The sequence below is a fragment of the Podarcis bocagei genome (genome assembly GCF_964188305.1).
Source record: "Podarcis bocagei genome assembly, chromosome: 16".
NCBI lineage: Eukaryota > Metazoa > Chordata > Lepidosauria > Squamata > Lacertidae > Podarcis > Podarcis bocagei.
Genome location: NC_138142.1, coordinates 43,812,538 through 43,830,108, shown reverse-complemented (window position 1 = coordinate 43,830,108; position 17,571 = coordinate 43,812,538). Strand labels below are relative to the sequence as shown.

The window sequence follows — 17,571 nt, the reverse complement described above, 5'->3', positions numbered from 1 at the left end:
GGCGCTGGGATAAGGGACTGTCCCGCCAAATAAGGGACGCTTGGCAGCTATGCCGCAGAGTGCTGGTGCTCACAGCCCTTCCAGAAAGACTAAAGGCATTGTCCTAAATATGAAATTATCCATCTGAAGCCCCTTTGGGGCAGGGACCTGCCCTCCCGTACTTCGCACATTGCATGAAAGCAGGAGCTGCCTAACGGTGGTGATGATGATGATTTTGTTCCGTCTTTTCACTTCACCTCCTCCTCCTCTAGGCCTGCCCTGTATGTTTACTTGACACCAAAGAGGCAGCTGTCTGTCTGCCAGGGTCGAAACTGGCCCACAAAGACGGGGGCGGGGGGGGGGGAAATGGAGCCTCCAGCTGCAGGGGCAGTGTGCTGCAGAGAACCTGGAGGAAGGGCAGTGGTCAGAAACAGGACATTGCCTTCAGGCACAGCAGGACTACAGACGTGTGAAGGAAGGCCAGAGGCTCAGCAGAAGAGCAAGAACCTGAAATTGAGCTGAGGGTCTGCTAATGCCCATTAGTCGCTGCCCCCTCCCCCAATAGAGAGACCCTCCTCCAGCTTGTTCCCACAGAGCCTGACTCGCTTTCGGTGGCAGCCCCAATCAAGGCGAATATTTTGTAGCAAGCCCTAATTCCAAATTACCCACACCAAAAAACAAAAACAAAAAGATGTGCTCTTATTGATTGATTGGATTGATTGATTTACCTACAGCTTTTTAAAATCCTGCTCTGGCAAAAAGACAGGGGTCCCAAGAACTGTTTGCAAATACTAGTAGCTGGTCAGTCCATGCCCACGTCAGACTAACAAATCTAAAAACACACGACACAAAAGGAAAAGAGATTGGGGAGGGAAGAGGGGGGAAAGCCAACTTGGGGATTCATTCTTAGTTCTTGGAGTGACCAGCCAGAATGGGAACTCTGCTGAGTTCAACTGGAAATGAGTGAAGGTGCAGGTTAAAGGTAAAGGTAAAGGGACCCCTGACCATTAGGTCCAGTTGTGACCAACTCTGGGGTTGTGGTGCTCATTTCGCTTTATTGGCCGAGGGAGCCGGCGTACAGCTTCTGGGTCATGTGGCCAGCAGGACTAAGCCGCGTCTGGCGAACCAGAGCAGCGCACAGAAACGCCGTTTACCTTCCCGCCGGAGTGGTACCTATTTATCTACTTGCACTTTGACGTGCTTTCGAACTGCTAGGTTGGCAGGAGCAGGGACCGAGCAATGGGAGCGGGGATTTGAACCACCGACCTTCTGATCAGCAAGTCCTAGGCTCAGTGGTTTAACCCACAGCACCACCCGCGTCCCTGAAGGTGCAGGGATAAAACTGGCAGATTAAAACCAGCCCAGGTAATGCAACTGCCTGGTCGTCTTTCTCAGGTGTGCATCCCCTCAACCCACCTCACCCACCTCACCCAGTCCCCAATTTCCCTGCATTTCCTCCCAGGGAGACGTGTCAGGATGGGGGTGGGGGAAATAGGGAAGGACCCAAAGTTGTCTCCAAGGGGCAGGCAGAAAGAGAAAGAGAAAGAAAGACTCTCTAGCTGATTTGAAGCCAAGAGGAAAAAAGTACGAAGCAGCCATTGGCTCCTCCTGGAAGATATGGCATTAAAAGATATACGTATGTATGTATGTATTAGAGAAGGCTAATAAAGCGTTGCCATCTCAGGAGCCGGAGTGGAACAAAATGCTGCAATTAGGAGATTATAAGGGGGGCGGGAGGCAGGATCAAGTCCTCAAAGTGGGTCAACTCGGGGAAAGAGAGAGATTGATTTGCAAGTGGCGAAGTGTAATCTTCCAGCTCACCACACAGAACTCATGCCTCACAGAAGGGAAAAAGGAGGAAGAGAGAGAGAGAGAGAGAGAGAGAGAGAGAGAGAGAGAGAGAGAGACGAGTGCAATTTCTCTGACTAACTAACCAGGGTTGCCTCGCCAGCAGAAATAGACCAGCCTGTCAATCTCCCGACCAAGAGGAGGGTCTGACAAGGCTATTAATAGGGTTTTAAACACACAGACACACACACACCTACCTCTGAGCTCCTAATAGTCTAATCTTGTAAACAAAATTAGCTAAAACTGGCTGCTTTAGGGCTGAGGAGAGTTTGGGGACTACCAGAGACATGAAGAATGTCAGAAGAGCCTGGCTGCTGTTGGGTCAGTCCAAGAGCCCGTCTAGTCGAGCCTCCTGTCCTCACAGTGGCCGACCAGATGCCCCAACGGGAATGGGCAGGACGCAAGTGCAACAGCAGCGCTCTCCACATTTCTGCCATACTTTCTGACGACAAAACCAACCATTCCTATGCATGCATCCCCAGACGGGTGGGAGCTGGGTCCCAGAGAGCAGGAAGAGAGGGAACTGCCTTATCCAGAGTTACAGTTCTGTAATCCAGTTACAGTTCTGAACTCTTATCCAGAGTTCAGTGGCCTGCAAAGGCTCTGGGAATATCCAGAGCCCCTTTTAATACAGTGGACGCTCGGGTTGCAAACATGATCCTTGCGGGATGCATGTTCGCAACCCGCAGCAGCGCGTCTGCACACACGCGGGTTGCAATTCGGCACTTTTGTGCATGCGCAAAGTGCAATTTAGCGCTTCTGTGCATGCACGAAACCTGGAAGTAACCCATTCCAGTACTTGCAGGTTTCGGCGGGTCCGTAACCCGAAAAAACACAACCTGAAGCGTCTGTAACCCGAGGTATGACAGTACTGTTTTAAGTTGCTGGCCATCAACACAATTCATAGAAGCAAATGCCGGTTTTAACTGTGTGCTCTAGGATGCATTTCACAGTTGCAACAACATGCAGCCAAGCATAAGAGCATAGCAGCATAAGAAGCGCCTGGCTGCTGGATCAGGCCAGTGGCGCATCTATCTAGTCCAGCACCCTCGTCTCACAGTGGCAAACCGTGAGCCCCTTTTGCAAAGCCCTCTAGCAGGACCGGAACGCAAGAGAAAACTCCTGGGGGTTCCAGCAACTGGTCTCCAGAAGCACTGAAGAGGAGCCATCTACAGTCGTCTCCTCCGTGAATTTGCTTAGTCTTCTTTTAAAGAAAGCATCTGGCAGCAGTGTTAGAAATTCACATATATAAGCCAGGTGCCAAACGGTTCCCTGGTTGCAGTTGCCGAAACAGAACGCCCAGCTGCCATTTGGGGGCCAGACGGCTCAGAAGTCGTATTTTCCAATAGGACTTTTTGGTCCCTGAAATTCATTCTGATGGAGCAGGTAGAATATATCACAAATAGAATTCTATAGGATGTGTTGCTAGTGTGCGAAAATGTTCCAGGTCCAAGGCTCCACAGGTATGCACTTCCAGACAGTGGAGGCGTCAGGCGCCATCCTGGCACCCAGGCATCTTCACTTGGTTGCAAGGGGCCAATAAAGGTAAATGAACCCCTGACCGTTAAGTCCAGTCGTGGACGACTATGGGGATGTGGCGCTCATCTCACTTTCAGGCCGAGGGAGCCGGCGTTTGTCAGCAGACAGCTTCTGGTTCATGTGGCCAGCACGACTAAGCCGCTTCTGGTGAACCAGAGCAGCGCACAGAAACGCCGTTTACCTTCCCGCCAGAGTGGCACCTATTTATCTACTTGCACTTGCTTATGAACTGCTAGGTTGGCAGGAGCAGGGACCGAGCAACGGGAGCTCACCCCATCGTGGAGATTCGAACCACCGACCTTCCAATCGGCCAGCCCAAGAGGCTCAGTGGTTTAGACCACAGCGCCACCCGCAAAATGTGCCTGGCAAATGTCAAACACTGTGTGGGAGTGGGAGGTGCGGAGTGGGGAAGGTGTTTGTGTGGTGCTATGGGTCCACCACTGGAAATAAAGACAAGACGGTGAGGAAAGCAGAGCTCCTGGCCAGAGAACATCACTGAACTCTCGCTTGCTTGGGTGGAGGGCAGAGAGGGATGTGTGAAGGAAATAGCCTACAGAACACAAAGAGGTATGGAATCGGTGGTCCCACGCACTTTGCCTCTGGCTCCACACACCACGGTCCTGTGTGCCCCCCACCACCACCCTGGGGCTGCAAAACGGATCCCTATTAGAGTATTATTGCCCAGGCGACAGAGAGGGTTCCTCCATGTGTGCATGGGGCAATGGATAGAAAGAGGAGTAATTCCCTGGAGGCCTGGCCAGGAACTGAGAAAGAGAAGCAGCCATAGCAGCCAAGAAGCTTCTGTCCAACTCGGCTTGACATTCAGAGAGATAAAGCCGCCCCCTTCAGCACCACTGCCCTTGTCCAGACAGTTAATCTGATTTCCTGTGCGGGATGGACGTGGGCTGATTCCGCTGTGGTGGAGGCTGCTGCTTCCTGGGAAGGTTTAACTCCTGCAAGGGCAGAGCGAGCCTCAGCCCAATCGCTTACTGTCATCTGAGAGAGACTGGAGGAAGGAGGGGGGGCTCCTCCTCCATCATCTTCCTACTGGCAGATTAAGCACCCATTGGCCACACATTTGGAGGGGATTCCGCCACCCCCTCAGTCAGAGAGCCTCTCTAAACCCCCCTCGCTATGTTACCGCAACTTTTAAACAGACGAGAGACACAGCTGTTTATTTCTCCTTCCACACGGGGACACACTTTCTTGTTTTGCAAAGAGTGCAGAACTGACCCCAGGGGCTGCTCTCCTACGGATGACTATAAAGGGGCCACTTTGCACATTAAACAATAATTAGCTAATTCTAGCCACTCATTATCAGGGCCAGGACAAACTCCTGACCAGTCGCCTAATGTTATGATGCTAAACTATCCTGTTGTTTTTTTAAGGCATCAAGCCTTCCCAAATCTGGTGACTTCCAGTTGTTGTTGCTTGACTCCCAACTCCCACCCTCCTCCTCCTCCTCCTCCCTGACCCCCTGCTCCAGCTGTCTGGGACTGATGGGATTTGGAGTCCTGCAACATCTGGAGGATTCCATCAGGGCTACCTGCCCTCCGGATCAAATGGCTGCAACACCAGCCATGTCCATTTCAACCTGATCTTGCAGGCTATGGTGGCTGCTGGGGGCAAGTGCAACTTGCAGTCCAGCAACATCTGGAGGGCTAAAGATGTTCTCCTTGCTCCCCGAAGAAAAGAAACATCTGTAATTGCCACGCCTCAGCACAAACCCTATCCGTGCAACCTTACAAGTGTGGTTTGAAGACCTGAAACTTTGCATTCACCTCTTAAGCTGGTAAGATGCACATCAGGTTATGCAAATCTACACAACGCTCAGGTCACAATTCTATACCCACTAACCTGGGAATGAGTGCAACTGAACTTAATGGGGCTCACTTTTGAACCAATCTATTTTGGATTGCGTTCTTACAAGACATTGGGGGGGGGCAGGAATATAATGCAGATATATGGTACCTAGATAGATGCCTACTCGCTATCATGTGAATACTGGTTCATATAGTATTTTCAATTGTTATCATTCATTGCTGCTGTTTGTTTGTTTGTTGATGTCTTACATGGCCTTTCCCATGAGGTCTCAGCACAAGCTACAAGTACATAAAAATCACAGAATTATAGAGTTGGAAGGGACCCCGAGTTATCTACTCCAGCCCCCTGCAATGCAGGAATCTCATCTGAAGCATCCATGACAGACGGCCGTCCAACCTATGCTTAAAAACGTCCAAGAAAGGAGAGCCCACCACCTCCCAAGGGAGACCATTCCACTGCCGAACAGCTCTTGCTGTCAGAAGTTCTTCCTGATGTTTAGTCATAGAGTCTCCTTTCTCCATCGGTTCGGGTCCTCCCCTCCAGAGCAGGAGAAAACAAGCTTGCTCCATCTTCCATGCCACAGCCCTTTAGATATTTGAAGGTGGCTACCATATCTCCTCTCAGCCTCCTTTTTCCCAGGCTAAGCATACCCAACTCCTTCAACCATTCCTCATGAGGCTTGGTTTCCAGATCCTTGATCATCTTGGTCTCCCTCCTCTGCATACATTCCAGCCTGTTAATATCCTTCTTAAATTGTGGCGAACAGAAGTGGTCATGGAACTCCAGGCATGGTCTGGCCAAGGCAGAACAGGGTGGCACTATTCCTCCCCTTGAACTGGACACTAGACTTCTGCTAATGCAGCCGGGAATGGCATTAGCTTTTCTTTGCTGTTGACTCATGTTAAGCTTGTGGTCCACAAAGACTCCTAGACCCTTTCCACAGGTAAGCCAGGTGTCCCCATCTTATATTTGTGCAGCTGGTTATTCCAGACGAAGTACATTTGTCTTACATTTGTCCCTAGTGAAATCCATTTTGTTAGTTTGGGCCCTGTTCTTCTATCTGTCAAGGTCAATTTGAATCCCAATTCTGTCTTATGTGGCATTAGCTACCCCTCCTAGTTTTGAATCATCTGCAAATTTGATGAGCATCCCCTCAATTCCTTCATCCAAATCTTTTATAAATACACTGAACAACAATGGGCCTAGGACAGAACCCTGCAGAACCTTTTTTACAGGATGATGATGAGCCATTAATGAGCACTATTTGGGTTTGGTCAGTCAGCCAGCTACAAATCCACCTAACAGTTACCTCCTCCAGCCCACATTTTACTAGCTTCTCCGCAAGAATATCATGGAGGACTTTAACCTTACTGAAATCAAGATACACTACGTCCACAGCATTCCCCTTATCCACCAAGCTTGTAACTCTATCAAATAAAGGAATGAGATTCGTCTGGCATGACTTGTTGATGAGAAACCCATTCTGGGTCTTAGCAAATCACAGCATTCTTTTCTAAGTGCTCACAGAACAACCGTTGAATTATCTGTTTTAGGACCTTTCCTGGGATTGATGTCTAGCTCACCAGTTGGTAGTTACCTGGGTGTTCTCCCCCCCCCCCCTTTTTGAAGATGGGAACAATATTTGCCTACCTCCAGTCTGCAGGAACCTCACCTGTTCTCCAAGAATTCTCAAAGATTATAGACGGAGGCTCTGAGATTACACCCGCAACCTCCTTTAGATTAAAATCAGTGAAAATGCTTAAAATATCAGAAGAATAGGGTGGGTCAAAGGCCAGGGTAAAAAGAACATTATGTTATTATTACAACGGAATAGTACAAAATGCTGCAGCAGGACTTCTGGCAGGAGGAGTCACGAGTCTGCCAGGGGATGGATGACTCCACCTCTGCTCTAAGATCTGCAGTCACCGATGATTCGTTACTGATATATATTTTCCCCAACAAGTGGTTTATTAAATGCTCTAAATAAAAATGAACGAATGATTTCATTTCTATACCCCTCTATATTTTAAAGGGGGGGGGGCCTCAAAGTGGTTTACAACTCATTAAAACATGAAACAATCCAGAATATAACAAAGACAAGTACATTTTGCTTTACCCATATTTATTTATTTACCTACTTACTTTATATAGCTGCCCGTAGCAGAAGTACTGCAGGAAGCCAGTGTGGTGTGGTAGTTAAGAGTGCAGGGCCAGGACCTGGGAGATCACGGTCCAAGCCCCCTCTCACGAAATATTATTATTACTATTATTATTATTTCATTATTTAAAAATTGCCACCTAGACATTCTGCTATGGCGACCATAACCCAGGTTTAAGGCGCCATTTGGTGATTAGCTTCTATATCTAGCTTCTAAAGGAGCCATCTCCATCTAAGGCCCAAGACTGGGCTGATGAGAGCAAGCGGTATGTGGTGTTCCCAGTCTCAAAGACAGAGCGAGGGATTTGGCCAGGGTTAAGGAGGGCCACATATAATAATTAAGTAGGTGGTCCCTCCACTCCCCCCGCCCCCCAAAACCACACACCCATAGGATGCTTCCAGTTGCTGGAAACCAAAGGCAGAGAGCTCTTGCACTCACATCCTGCTTGAAAGATGCCTATCTCATTGGCCACAGGATGCTGGACGAGATGGGCCCATTTAGCCTGATGAAGTAGACTCTTCTTATGTTCTTATGAACATAAAGGTAAAGGGACCCCTGACCATAAGGTCCAGTCGTGGCCGACTCTGGGGTTGCGGCGCTCATCTCGCTTTATTAGCCGAGGGAGCCAGCGTACAGCTTCCGGGTCATGTGGCCAGCATGACTAAGCCGCTTCTGGCGAACCAGAGCAGTGCACGGAAATGCCGTTTACCTTCCCCCTGGAGCGGTACCTATTTATCTACTTGCACTTGCTTATGAACTGCTAGGTGGGCAGGAGCTGGGACCGAGCAACAGGAGCTCACCCCGTGGCAGGGATTCACACTGCGAACCAGAGCAGTGCACAGAAACACCGTTTACCTTCCCACCGGAGTGGTACCTATTTATCTACTTGCACTTTGACATGCTTTCAAACTGCTAGGTTGGCAGGAGCAGGGACTGAGCAACGGGAGCTCACCCCGTCATCGCGGGGATTCGAACTGCCGACCTTCTGATCGGCAAACCCTAGGCTCTGTGGTTTAGACCACAGCGCCAGGAAGCTGCTTTTTCCATGTCCCTGAAGCTCAGCATTGTCCGCACTGTCTAGGTGGCTCTCCAAGTTTTCAGGCAGGAGTTTTACACAGCCCTCCCTGAAGATGCCACTAGGGACTGAAGCTGAGACCTTCTGCAAGCAACGCAGCTGCTCTACCTACCACTGAGTTATGACCCTTTCCCCTGGAGGATAAGTACTACTGGAGAATACATAATTGGGATTATCATCGCTCTTCACAGACATGTTAATCCTCAGATCAGCTACCAAAGCAGAAGGGAAGCACAGGATGCGTCCTTCTGCCGTTGGTCAAGGACTAGTGGCCCTTGGGAGACTGCGCCCACTGTCTCCCAGGAAAACAGCAAAGGGGAGACCAACCTAGCCCTCTCCTTCAGCCAGGGACGGAGTTTGCCTCCCCATTTCATGTGAGAAAAGACATGGACCACTTGTCCTCAGACCATGGAGAAGGAAGTCTGCTGCTCTCATCATGTCCAACAGGATGAGGATTAGTGCATACTGTCCTCGGGTCCAGAATTGGACCACTTCGATCGGATAATCCCTGCCGATGTAGACAGATTCCTCCGAGCTGAAAGGCCCCCCACTTACCCCCTTGACCCGTGCCCGTCCTGGCTGATTAGAGCGTGGCCAGACGAGGTGCGGACCCCCCTGGGTAAGATCATCAACCTGTCCCTTGGCACGGGGACTTTCCCAGGGGAGCTGAAGGAGGCAGTGGTGCGCCCGCTCTTAAAGAAAACATCTCTAGATCTAGTCAATTACCGCCCGGTTTTGAATCTTCCGTACCTGGATAAGGTGATTGAGAGAGCAGTTGCCAAACAGCTTGGTAGTTTTCTGGATGAAACATCGGCTTTGGATCCATTTCAGTCCGGCTTTCACCCTGGTTATGAGACCAGTCTGACCCTTATGTTTCCCTCCCCTTATGGTTTTGATTTATGGGCTACTACTAAAATGAGGCTGTATTTTAAATTGTATTTTAACTCGTATTTTAATTAACTGTTGTTGTTTTGTGTGTGTGTCCCCCCCCCATTATGTTTTATTGTAATTTTATTGGTGTTAAGCCACCGTGAGCCCGGTTCTGGCCGGGGAGGGCAGGGTATAAATAATTTTTTTTTGGAATTATTATTAGAAGTTGTTACGTACAATCTGCAATTAGGTACAAATGTTTAACTGCACGTTTTACAATATTGTTAAATTATGTTGCACACTGATTCACTAAGTTGCGTGAAAAATCCTTTTTCAAAATAAAACAAAATTTAAAAAATCTATTATACAGCTGCATGGAACTCCTTCCTCAAACAGACCCATCGTGAGCGGGTTTAAGGCAAGATGGGTATCTCAGAGGGCACTTGGCACAGCAAACTGCTTTCTGGCTTCAAGGGAAGTCATAGTGCCATGGGCGTAGCCATGGGGGGGAGGGAGGGGCAGCCGCCCCCCCATCAAGAAAATAAACAAAAACACTTAACTGACCAGTCGTGTCACAGATAGCTCAGTTCTGCTCCCTCCCCCAACAAATGGCCTGGCGACGTCCATGCATAGTCCCACTCTATCCTGCCTTGGTCAGACTCTACCTGGAGTCCTTTGTCCAGTTCTGGGCCCCCCCCCTGTGTAAGGATATTGAGAAGCTGGAGTGTGTGCAGAGGGGGGGGGCGACCGAGATGATCCAGGGTTTGGAAACCAAGCCTTATGAGGAACAGCTGGAGTTGGATAAGCTTAGCCTTAGAAGAATGAGAGGTGACATGACAGCCATCTTCAAATATCTGAAGGGTTGTGACGTGGAAGACGGAGCAAACTTGTTTTCTGCTGCTCCAGAGAGAAGGTCTCAAAGCAATATATTCAAGTTACAAGAAAGATAATAGGAAGAACTTTCTGACAGTAAGAGCAGTTTGACAGTGGAAGGGATGACCTAGGAAGAATAACTCTCCCCTTCCTTGTAAGTTTTGAAGCAGAGGTTGGGTGCTTACCAGCTCCATCTGGTACGCAGGATGAGACCCTCCTTGCCCACAGACTGTCTCGCCAGAGTGGTGCATGCTCTGGTTATCTCCCGCTTGGACTGCTGCAATGCGCTCTACTTGGGACTACCTTTGAAGGTGACCCAGAAACTACAACTAATCCAGAATGCAGCAGCTAGACTGGGGACTGGGAGCGGCCGCCGGGACCACATAACACCGGTCTTGAAAGACCTACATTGGCTCCCAGTACGTTTCCGAGCACAATTCAAAGTGTTGGCGCTGACCTTGAATCCCTAAACGGCCTCAAAGGCCCAGTAGACCTGAAGGAGCGTCTCCACCCCCATCGTTCTACCCAGAAACTGAGGTCCAGTGCTGAGGGCTTTCCAACTGTTCCCTCGCTGCGAGAAGTGAGGTTACAGGGAACCAGGCAGAGGGCCTTCTCGGTGGTGGCATCCGTCCTGTGGAACGCCCTCCCAGCAGATGTCAAGGGAATAAACAACTACATGACATTTAGAAGACATCTGAAGGCAGCCCTGTTTAGCGAAGCTTTTAATGTTTGATGTATTACTGTATTTTAATATTGGGTTGGAAGCCGCCCAGAGTGGCTGGAGAAACCCAGCCAGATGGGCGGGGTATAAATAAATAAATAAATAAATAAATAAATAAATAATATCTGTCAGGGATGCTTTAGCTGCGATTCCTGCATAGCAGACATTTGGACAAGATGATCCTTGGAGTCCCTTCCAACTCTGGAATTCTACGATTTCTTGCACCGTCCCTTTTGCTGCTGACTTTGCAGTGCTGATGTGACTTAACCACGTCTTTTAACGTGACTCACTGCTGTAAAAAAAACAAAACCCATGGAAAAGCAGGGTGCAGAATATTTGAAATAGAAGATATGGATCTGCAAAGACTTCCGCCTTCCGTTTGCCAACCCAGACCAACATCAGGTGGGTGTGGAAGAAGAGGGGAAAGTAGAAGGCAAACCCCCAAACCCCCTTGCCCTACTCAGAAAAAAAGCCTTTGTGCCTGCCCACCCCCAAGGCATTACAGCGTCACAGGCCAGGGGTGGGGAACCTCTGGCCCACAAGTTTGGACCAGCCACTCCCAGAATAGTGTCCACCTCTCCCACACCGGAGGTGAGGTGTGGCTGGATCCATGGGGAATCCAACTTCACAGCAGAAAGCAGGCCTGAAGACCCATCAGATGTCACCAGGACCATCAGTGAACAAGCGGGCAGTCCGGGAGGCCCATCAAAAACAGCCCATGAGGGCTGCTGGTCTGATTAAGGTCTCCGCCCCGCCAAAGGCAAACAGACGTCTACAAAGAAATGTGCTAGTAACGTCACCACCAGTGACCATCAGAGGCACTTTATGCTTCAGAATTACAGTTACAAGAACATAAGAAGAGCCTGCTGGATCAGGCCAAAGTGGACCCACCCAGTCCAGCCTCCTCTCCTCACAGTGGCCTCGGTCCAGTATACCTGAAGGAGCATCTCCACCCCCATCGTTCTACCCGGACACTGAGGTCCAGCTCCGAGGGCCTTCAGGCAGTTCCCTCGCTGAGAGAGGCCAAGTTACAGGGAACCAGGTAGAGGGCCTTCTCGGTGGTGGCACCCGCCCTGCGGAACGCCCTCCCACCAGATGTCAAAGAGAACAACAACTACCAGACTTTTAGAAGACATCTGAAGGCAGCCCTGTTTAGGGAAGATTTGAATGTTTAATAGGTTATTGCATTTTAATATTCTGTTGGAAGCCGCCCAGAGTGGCTGGGGAAACCCAGTCAGATGGGTGGGGTATAAATAATAAATTATTATTATCTTATTATTATAACCAGATGCCCATCATGGGAAGCCCACAAGCAGGACACGAGCCTTCCTTTCCCCTTCAGTTATTCATTTGTGGGGGCTCTTTCGGCCGTGGCGTGGGAGCGGGATTTATACACTCATTGTCCTCATATCCTGATCTTCCTCTTGCCAAGATCCAGGGAATCCAAGAACCACCTTGAAACACAACGCAACTATCACAAAACAACAGCTAACATTATGACAAATCAGTTTGTTAAAAATATTTATCACTAGCTGCTCAAAGCCTGTTGGAATAAATACGCTTTAATATCCTGAATGTTGACAAAATGGGAGAGGGGAACAACTGAACCTCAGCCGGAGAAGCGGGTTTCACAAGTGGGGGGCCTCCACAGAGAAAGCCCTGCCCCACACCACAGGCCTCACTCACGGGCTGGACCTCCACTATAGATCGGAAAGCAACAACAGGAAGGTATTGGGGGAGGCGTCCCAGGAAGTATGTGGGTCCCAGCTCCGACGGGATTTGTACCAACATCTTACATGAGGCCAGGCAGTTAACTTGCCACAGGCGAGAGAGGAGCTTTGCGCAGGTGCAATGGGCCAGTGCTGTCTAGTCCAGGATCCTGCTTCTCACAGGTGTCTCCAGGAAGGAGGGGGTGAGGGAAAACACCAGGCGGGCTCCAGAAGTAGGCTGCCCCTGGATGTGGACGTTTCAACACAGCATCACAGTGATGACCCGTCTTCTGTGAACTGCCCCTGTTTTGTAAACCCAGGCCCATTAATTCCGGCTACTGCTGAGGGAATCAGACGTTGCTTGGTCGTGGTTCATGGGTTCACACCCCCGGCCACACGCTGACATTTAGGGTGGTGACAGCCAGGCTGTTGCAGCTCCTCTGGCACATACATGGGATCACACCAGGGCGCTGATTCGTTAGTGAGGTTTATCACAAAGTAGGCTCTACGTGGGATGCTTGGGCGTTCCAGACTCTCTACCTCCAGGCTGGATAGTTCCCACACCACTGACCTACCTGCCAGGGAATCCTTGTGTATTGTTAAGGATTCTGAGGATATCCTTGTGTATTGTTAAGGATTCTGAGGCCGCCTGGATCTCAACATAGGTAAAGGGTAAAGGGACCCCTGACCATTAGGGTGAGTCGCGGACGACTCTGGGGTTGCGGCGCTCATCTCGCTTTATTGGCCGAGGGAGCCAGCGTACAACTTCCGGGTCACGTGGCCAGCAGGACTAAGCCGCTTCTGGCGAACCAGAGCAGCGCACGGAAACGCCGCTTACCTTCCCGCTGGAGCAGTACCTATTTATCTACTTGCACCTTGAGGTGCTTTCAAACTGCCAGGTTGGCAGGAGCTGGGACTGAGCAACTGGAGCTCACCCCGTCACGGGGATTCGAATCGCCGACCTTCTGATCGGCAAGTCCTAGCCACAGCGCCACCCGCGTCCCATGTGGATCTCAACATAACCCCAAGTGACTCAACAGGGCACCCCAGAACACACTCTGTGCTCAGCTATGGCACCCACATTATGCAGCAGGGGGTGCCCTCAAGATGTTGGAACTACAACTCTCATCACCCCTGACCATTGGCCATGCCGGCCGGGGCTGATGGGAGTTGCAGTCTGGAGGGACACCGCCCCCCTTGGAATAGCGAGTAGATAGGTCGCAGAAGACAGGCTCTTCATGATCTGCCCATCTCTAGCCACCTCCCAGAATTCCCTGGCACCAAGTTTGAAAACCACCACAGCCTCCATGGACCAAACAAAGGGAACTGGAATGCAACGTCGGGTGGCGGGGGACAACTCGAATAAAGTTCAGCTGCTTCAACGCACTGAAGGATCAACCCAAATGAATCTGCAACAGAGGCAGAGAAAGAGAAAGCCAGACAGGGCATTCCCCTCTCGGCAGGGCCAAGTCGCATGACCATTACCAGCGTCTTGAGCGAAGGCCAACCCACCAGCCATCTGGGCTCCGGCCATGCTTCCTTCCCCCGCACGGGCTTACGTTCACCCATTCATAAATCGACCAGCAGCCACCGAACCTCAACCACAAGGAAAGGCAACGTTGAGCAAAACCAGCACCACCACTAACCCCCCCCCCCAAAAAAACCCAACCACCGTCACCTACCTGTCCAGTGCAGTCTGAGGTGGCCTCATGTTCATGGCTTGCGGTCAAATCCAGCACACCAGGGGGGTCACCCTGGGTCTTTGGCTACCTGGGTGCGGGAGGTGGGGGGCGTCGTTTTCTTCCTGCCGAAAATGATTTCCGCTGCAAATCTTCCTTCCCCCTCCCCGGGAAGAGAGAGGCAAGGCGGCAAAAGTGATTTCTCCTCCTGCAGTCAGGAGTCTGGGTTCTGCCAGTCCATCACCTCCCTGGGTTTATATTCTCCAGGCATCGTCCCCCTTGCAGGACCCGGTTCTTCTTCTTACTCTTTTTCCTCCTTTTCTTCTTCTTCTGGGCAACTCTCCTCTTCAAATTAACTCTCCCACTCTATCTCCCCCCCCAAAAAAAAAACTTTTCCCAAGGTTATGGAGGGGATCGGAGGAGCCAACTGGAAGAGAGGCAGAGATTCCCATCCAAATATTAAAAGTCTTAACTGCAAAACACAGATCAAAACATCCTTATAATCCAGTTTCACCAGCTGTTCTTCTGTTTGCAGTGAGAGAGAGACACACACACAACACAGGCGGAATAAAATATCGGGCTTTTACGCTGCGGCCTTTTCTCTTTAAGTAGCAGAGAGAGAGAGAGATGAGACCAACTTATCCTCTCAAATCAGTTCCTTTTCTCTTTCCTGCGCTTGGGTTTCCTCGCTCCTCGGAATCTTGAATAAATAAATTAAAAATGTGCAGTGCCAACGTCCAGTTCGATCATTTAAATAAAAAGGGGGGTTCTTAATTATTTCTTGGGGGAAAACACAGGGGACATATATCTATGTATGTATGTATATGCATACATATATACACACACATATCCCATAACACAAAGCTGTCGTGCAGAGAGAGGGCAAGGCAGAGGGGGGAATAAATTAAGCCAAGAAATACACCCACCACCCCAGAATGTGGCATGGGGGAGGGGGTGCTGGAAAGGAGGGGAGGGGAGGGAAAGGGGTGGGGAAGGGGAGCTTCGGGGCCCTTGTTGCCAAGAAGCCTCCTTGCAAAAAAAGAAAGGAAAAGGAAAATGTCCTCCGAAGTTGTTTTCTCCTCGCCTCCTCTCTACCTCTCGCCCGGCTTCCCTCGGAAGGGGGGCAGCAGCCTCGGTTTGCAGCTCCTGAGACGCAGCTCCAGAAATGAATGGGCGAAGAAGGGACCCTCCATGGAAGAAGAGGCGGGCGGGCGGGCGCGTCCCCCTTCCTCCTTCTTCCTCCTTTTTCCTCCTCCTCCTCCTCCTCAGTCCTCTGGATCTTTGCAGGGCAAGAGGAAGGACAAACACATCAGCCCAGAGAGGGGGGGAGGCTGCAAGCGAAGCCCCCTCCTTGCACCAGCCACCATCTCTGCTCCTCCTGCAGCAGCAGCAGCAGCAGCGCCTCCTCTTTTCCCGACCCCTGGAGGGGGAATTCTCCCCCTTCCCTCTCCGTGCAATGGCCTAGAAACACCCCCCCCCTTTGCAAGCCCTGCCTGCCTCCCCAGGGCCGTATTCTGACTACCACGACTTTAAAAACCACCACCCTTTGGCTGCGCGTCCTCCGGCGAGGTTTTTCCTCCCTTTCCTCCCCGGGAAGGCGAGGCCTAGTTGCAGACCTCCGAGCCCCAGCCTTTCCCAGCCCCGCTTCCCCACCCCTCTCGGGAGGAGGCAGCCCTGCCCAGCAGCCCCCTAAACAAGAGGGAGGGGCGGCAGGGAAGGAGGGAAGGAGGGAGGAAGGGAGGAAGGAAGGAAGGAGGGCGCAGGGCGCAAAGGGGAAAGCAATGGGGGCGCAGCAGCAGCCAGGGCGCAGGCGACCTCCCCTCCCTCCCTCCCTCCCTGGGCTCCTTGCCTCTCCTTCCTCTTCCTCCTCCTCCTTCTTCTTCTTTTCCTTCCAGCTCAAGGCTGCTGCTGCTGCAAGGAGGGGGGGCACGGACGGAAAGGCTCCCCGGCTTAAGCTTCGCCCTCCCTCCGTCTCCTTCCCAGCTAATCCCTCCCCTCTCTGCCTCCTTCTCCTCTCCTGCAGGAGGAATCCTTCTGCAGCAGGTGGGAGGGGGGAGGAGGAAGAGGAGGAGAGACCCCCCCTTCTTCATCATCATCATCATCAATAACAACCTTAGGGTCAATGCAATGGCTTTTCTGTGCATGCACTGGGGAGCTGCTTTTTGCAAAGCCTTCCATGGATTCTTAATTCGTGGGTGAATGATGAATCCTCAATAGTCCCAGTCATGAATGCTATTATTTCTTGTGTTAATAGACACAGCTGCCCACTTTTCCCAAGGGAAATTCCCTTATCCCGGATAGGATTCCTCGCAAGGGGAAAGTGGACAGCTATGTTAATGGACCTGTAGATTTGGAAGAGGTTCAGAGGGGCATCTAGTCCAACCCGCACAGGAAAATCCCACAGAAACCATCCCGGAGCCACAGCTGCCCACTTTGCCCTTTTCTTGCGAGGAATCCTATTCGGAATAAGGGGATTTCCCTTAAAAAAAGGGAGACGTTGGCAGCTGTGTCCCGGACCCCAGCACTCGGCGTGCACTAAGGTCGACAACAACAACTGTTGTCCTTGTTGTCCCTGCATTTATTAGGTGTGGATCTGGCCTGAGATCAGAGATCAGGTCAGATTCCCAAATGTCAGGTCTTTTCCAAGAAGGGGAGGCAAGGGATGGCTGGCTGCACAAAGTGTCTGCCCTGGTACTATTATGTATAATAACTGGGTGGTTATTATTATTATTATTATTATTATTATTATTATTATTATTATTATTAGCTGCCCTTCACTAACAGGTCCCAGGGCAGGTTACAACCGTTTAAAATTCAGAACCGAAAACAGTTAAACAGTGATAACACTCAGTCCCCCTAACTGTGTCTACTCAGAAGTAAGTCCCAACCAGTTCAGTGGGGAATGGTCAGCGGGGAATGTTATTGCAAGCTAATACCAGTGCATTTTTTTGGGGGGGGGGGGGCGATAACACACACCCCTAAACATTTTGTGAACCTTCATACTTTTGTCCATTTACTGTATTCATTTTTCCAGATCTGAACTATAAAATGGTGATTTTCTTGAGACAAAACGAGAGCACCCCTAAACATTTATTTCTTAGAAAAAAAGCACTGCCTAATACTCATCCACCACCACATATACATAGAGCAAAGTGCTTGATGTGACTATTACACAGACATCTGCCTTTTTGTGAATTGTCCACCTTTACAATTACTCCAAGGATATCACCTCGGACTCCTGCAGTTTGGTAAAGCATCCGCAAATCAAACTGTACTATTACTATTGTTCCTATTG

At 50.4% G+C, this 17,571-nt stretch overlaps 1 protein-coding gene across 6 annotated transcripts in view; it reads right to left on the bottom strand.

Moving 5' to 3' along the window:
* LOC308575052 (rho guanine nucleotide exchange factor 11-like) overlaps positions 1-16,363 on the bottom strand; it is a 63,423-nt gene extending 47,060 nt beyond the window's left edge. For 5 of the 6 annotated variants that reach the window (XM_081173442.1, XM_081173444.1, XM_081173447.1 and 2 more), the window contains exon 1: positions 14,280-15,770. In XM_081173442.1, coding sequence (XP_081029568.1) covers positions 14,280-14,314 — 35 coding nt within the window. In that variant the 5' untranslated portion in view covers positions 14,315-15,770. Of the gene's footprint in view, positions 1-14,279; positions 15,771-16,125 lie in introns of those variants that run through there. The other variant, XM_081173443.1, reaches the window with a different exon arrangement.
* Positions 16,364-17,571: the final 1,208 nt, after the last annotated feature.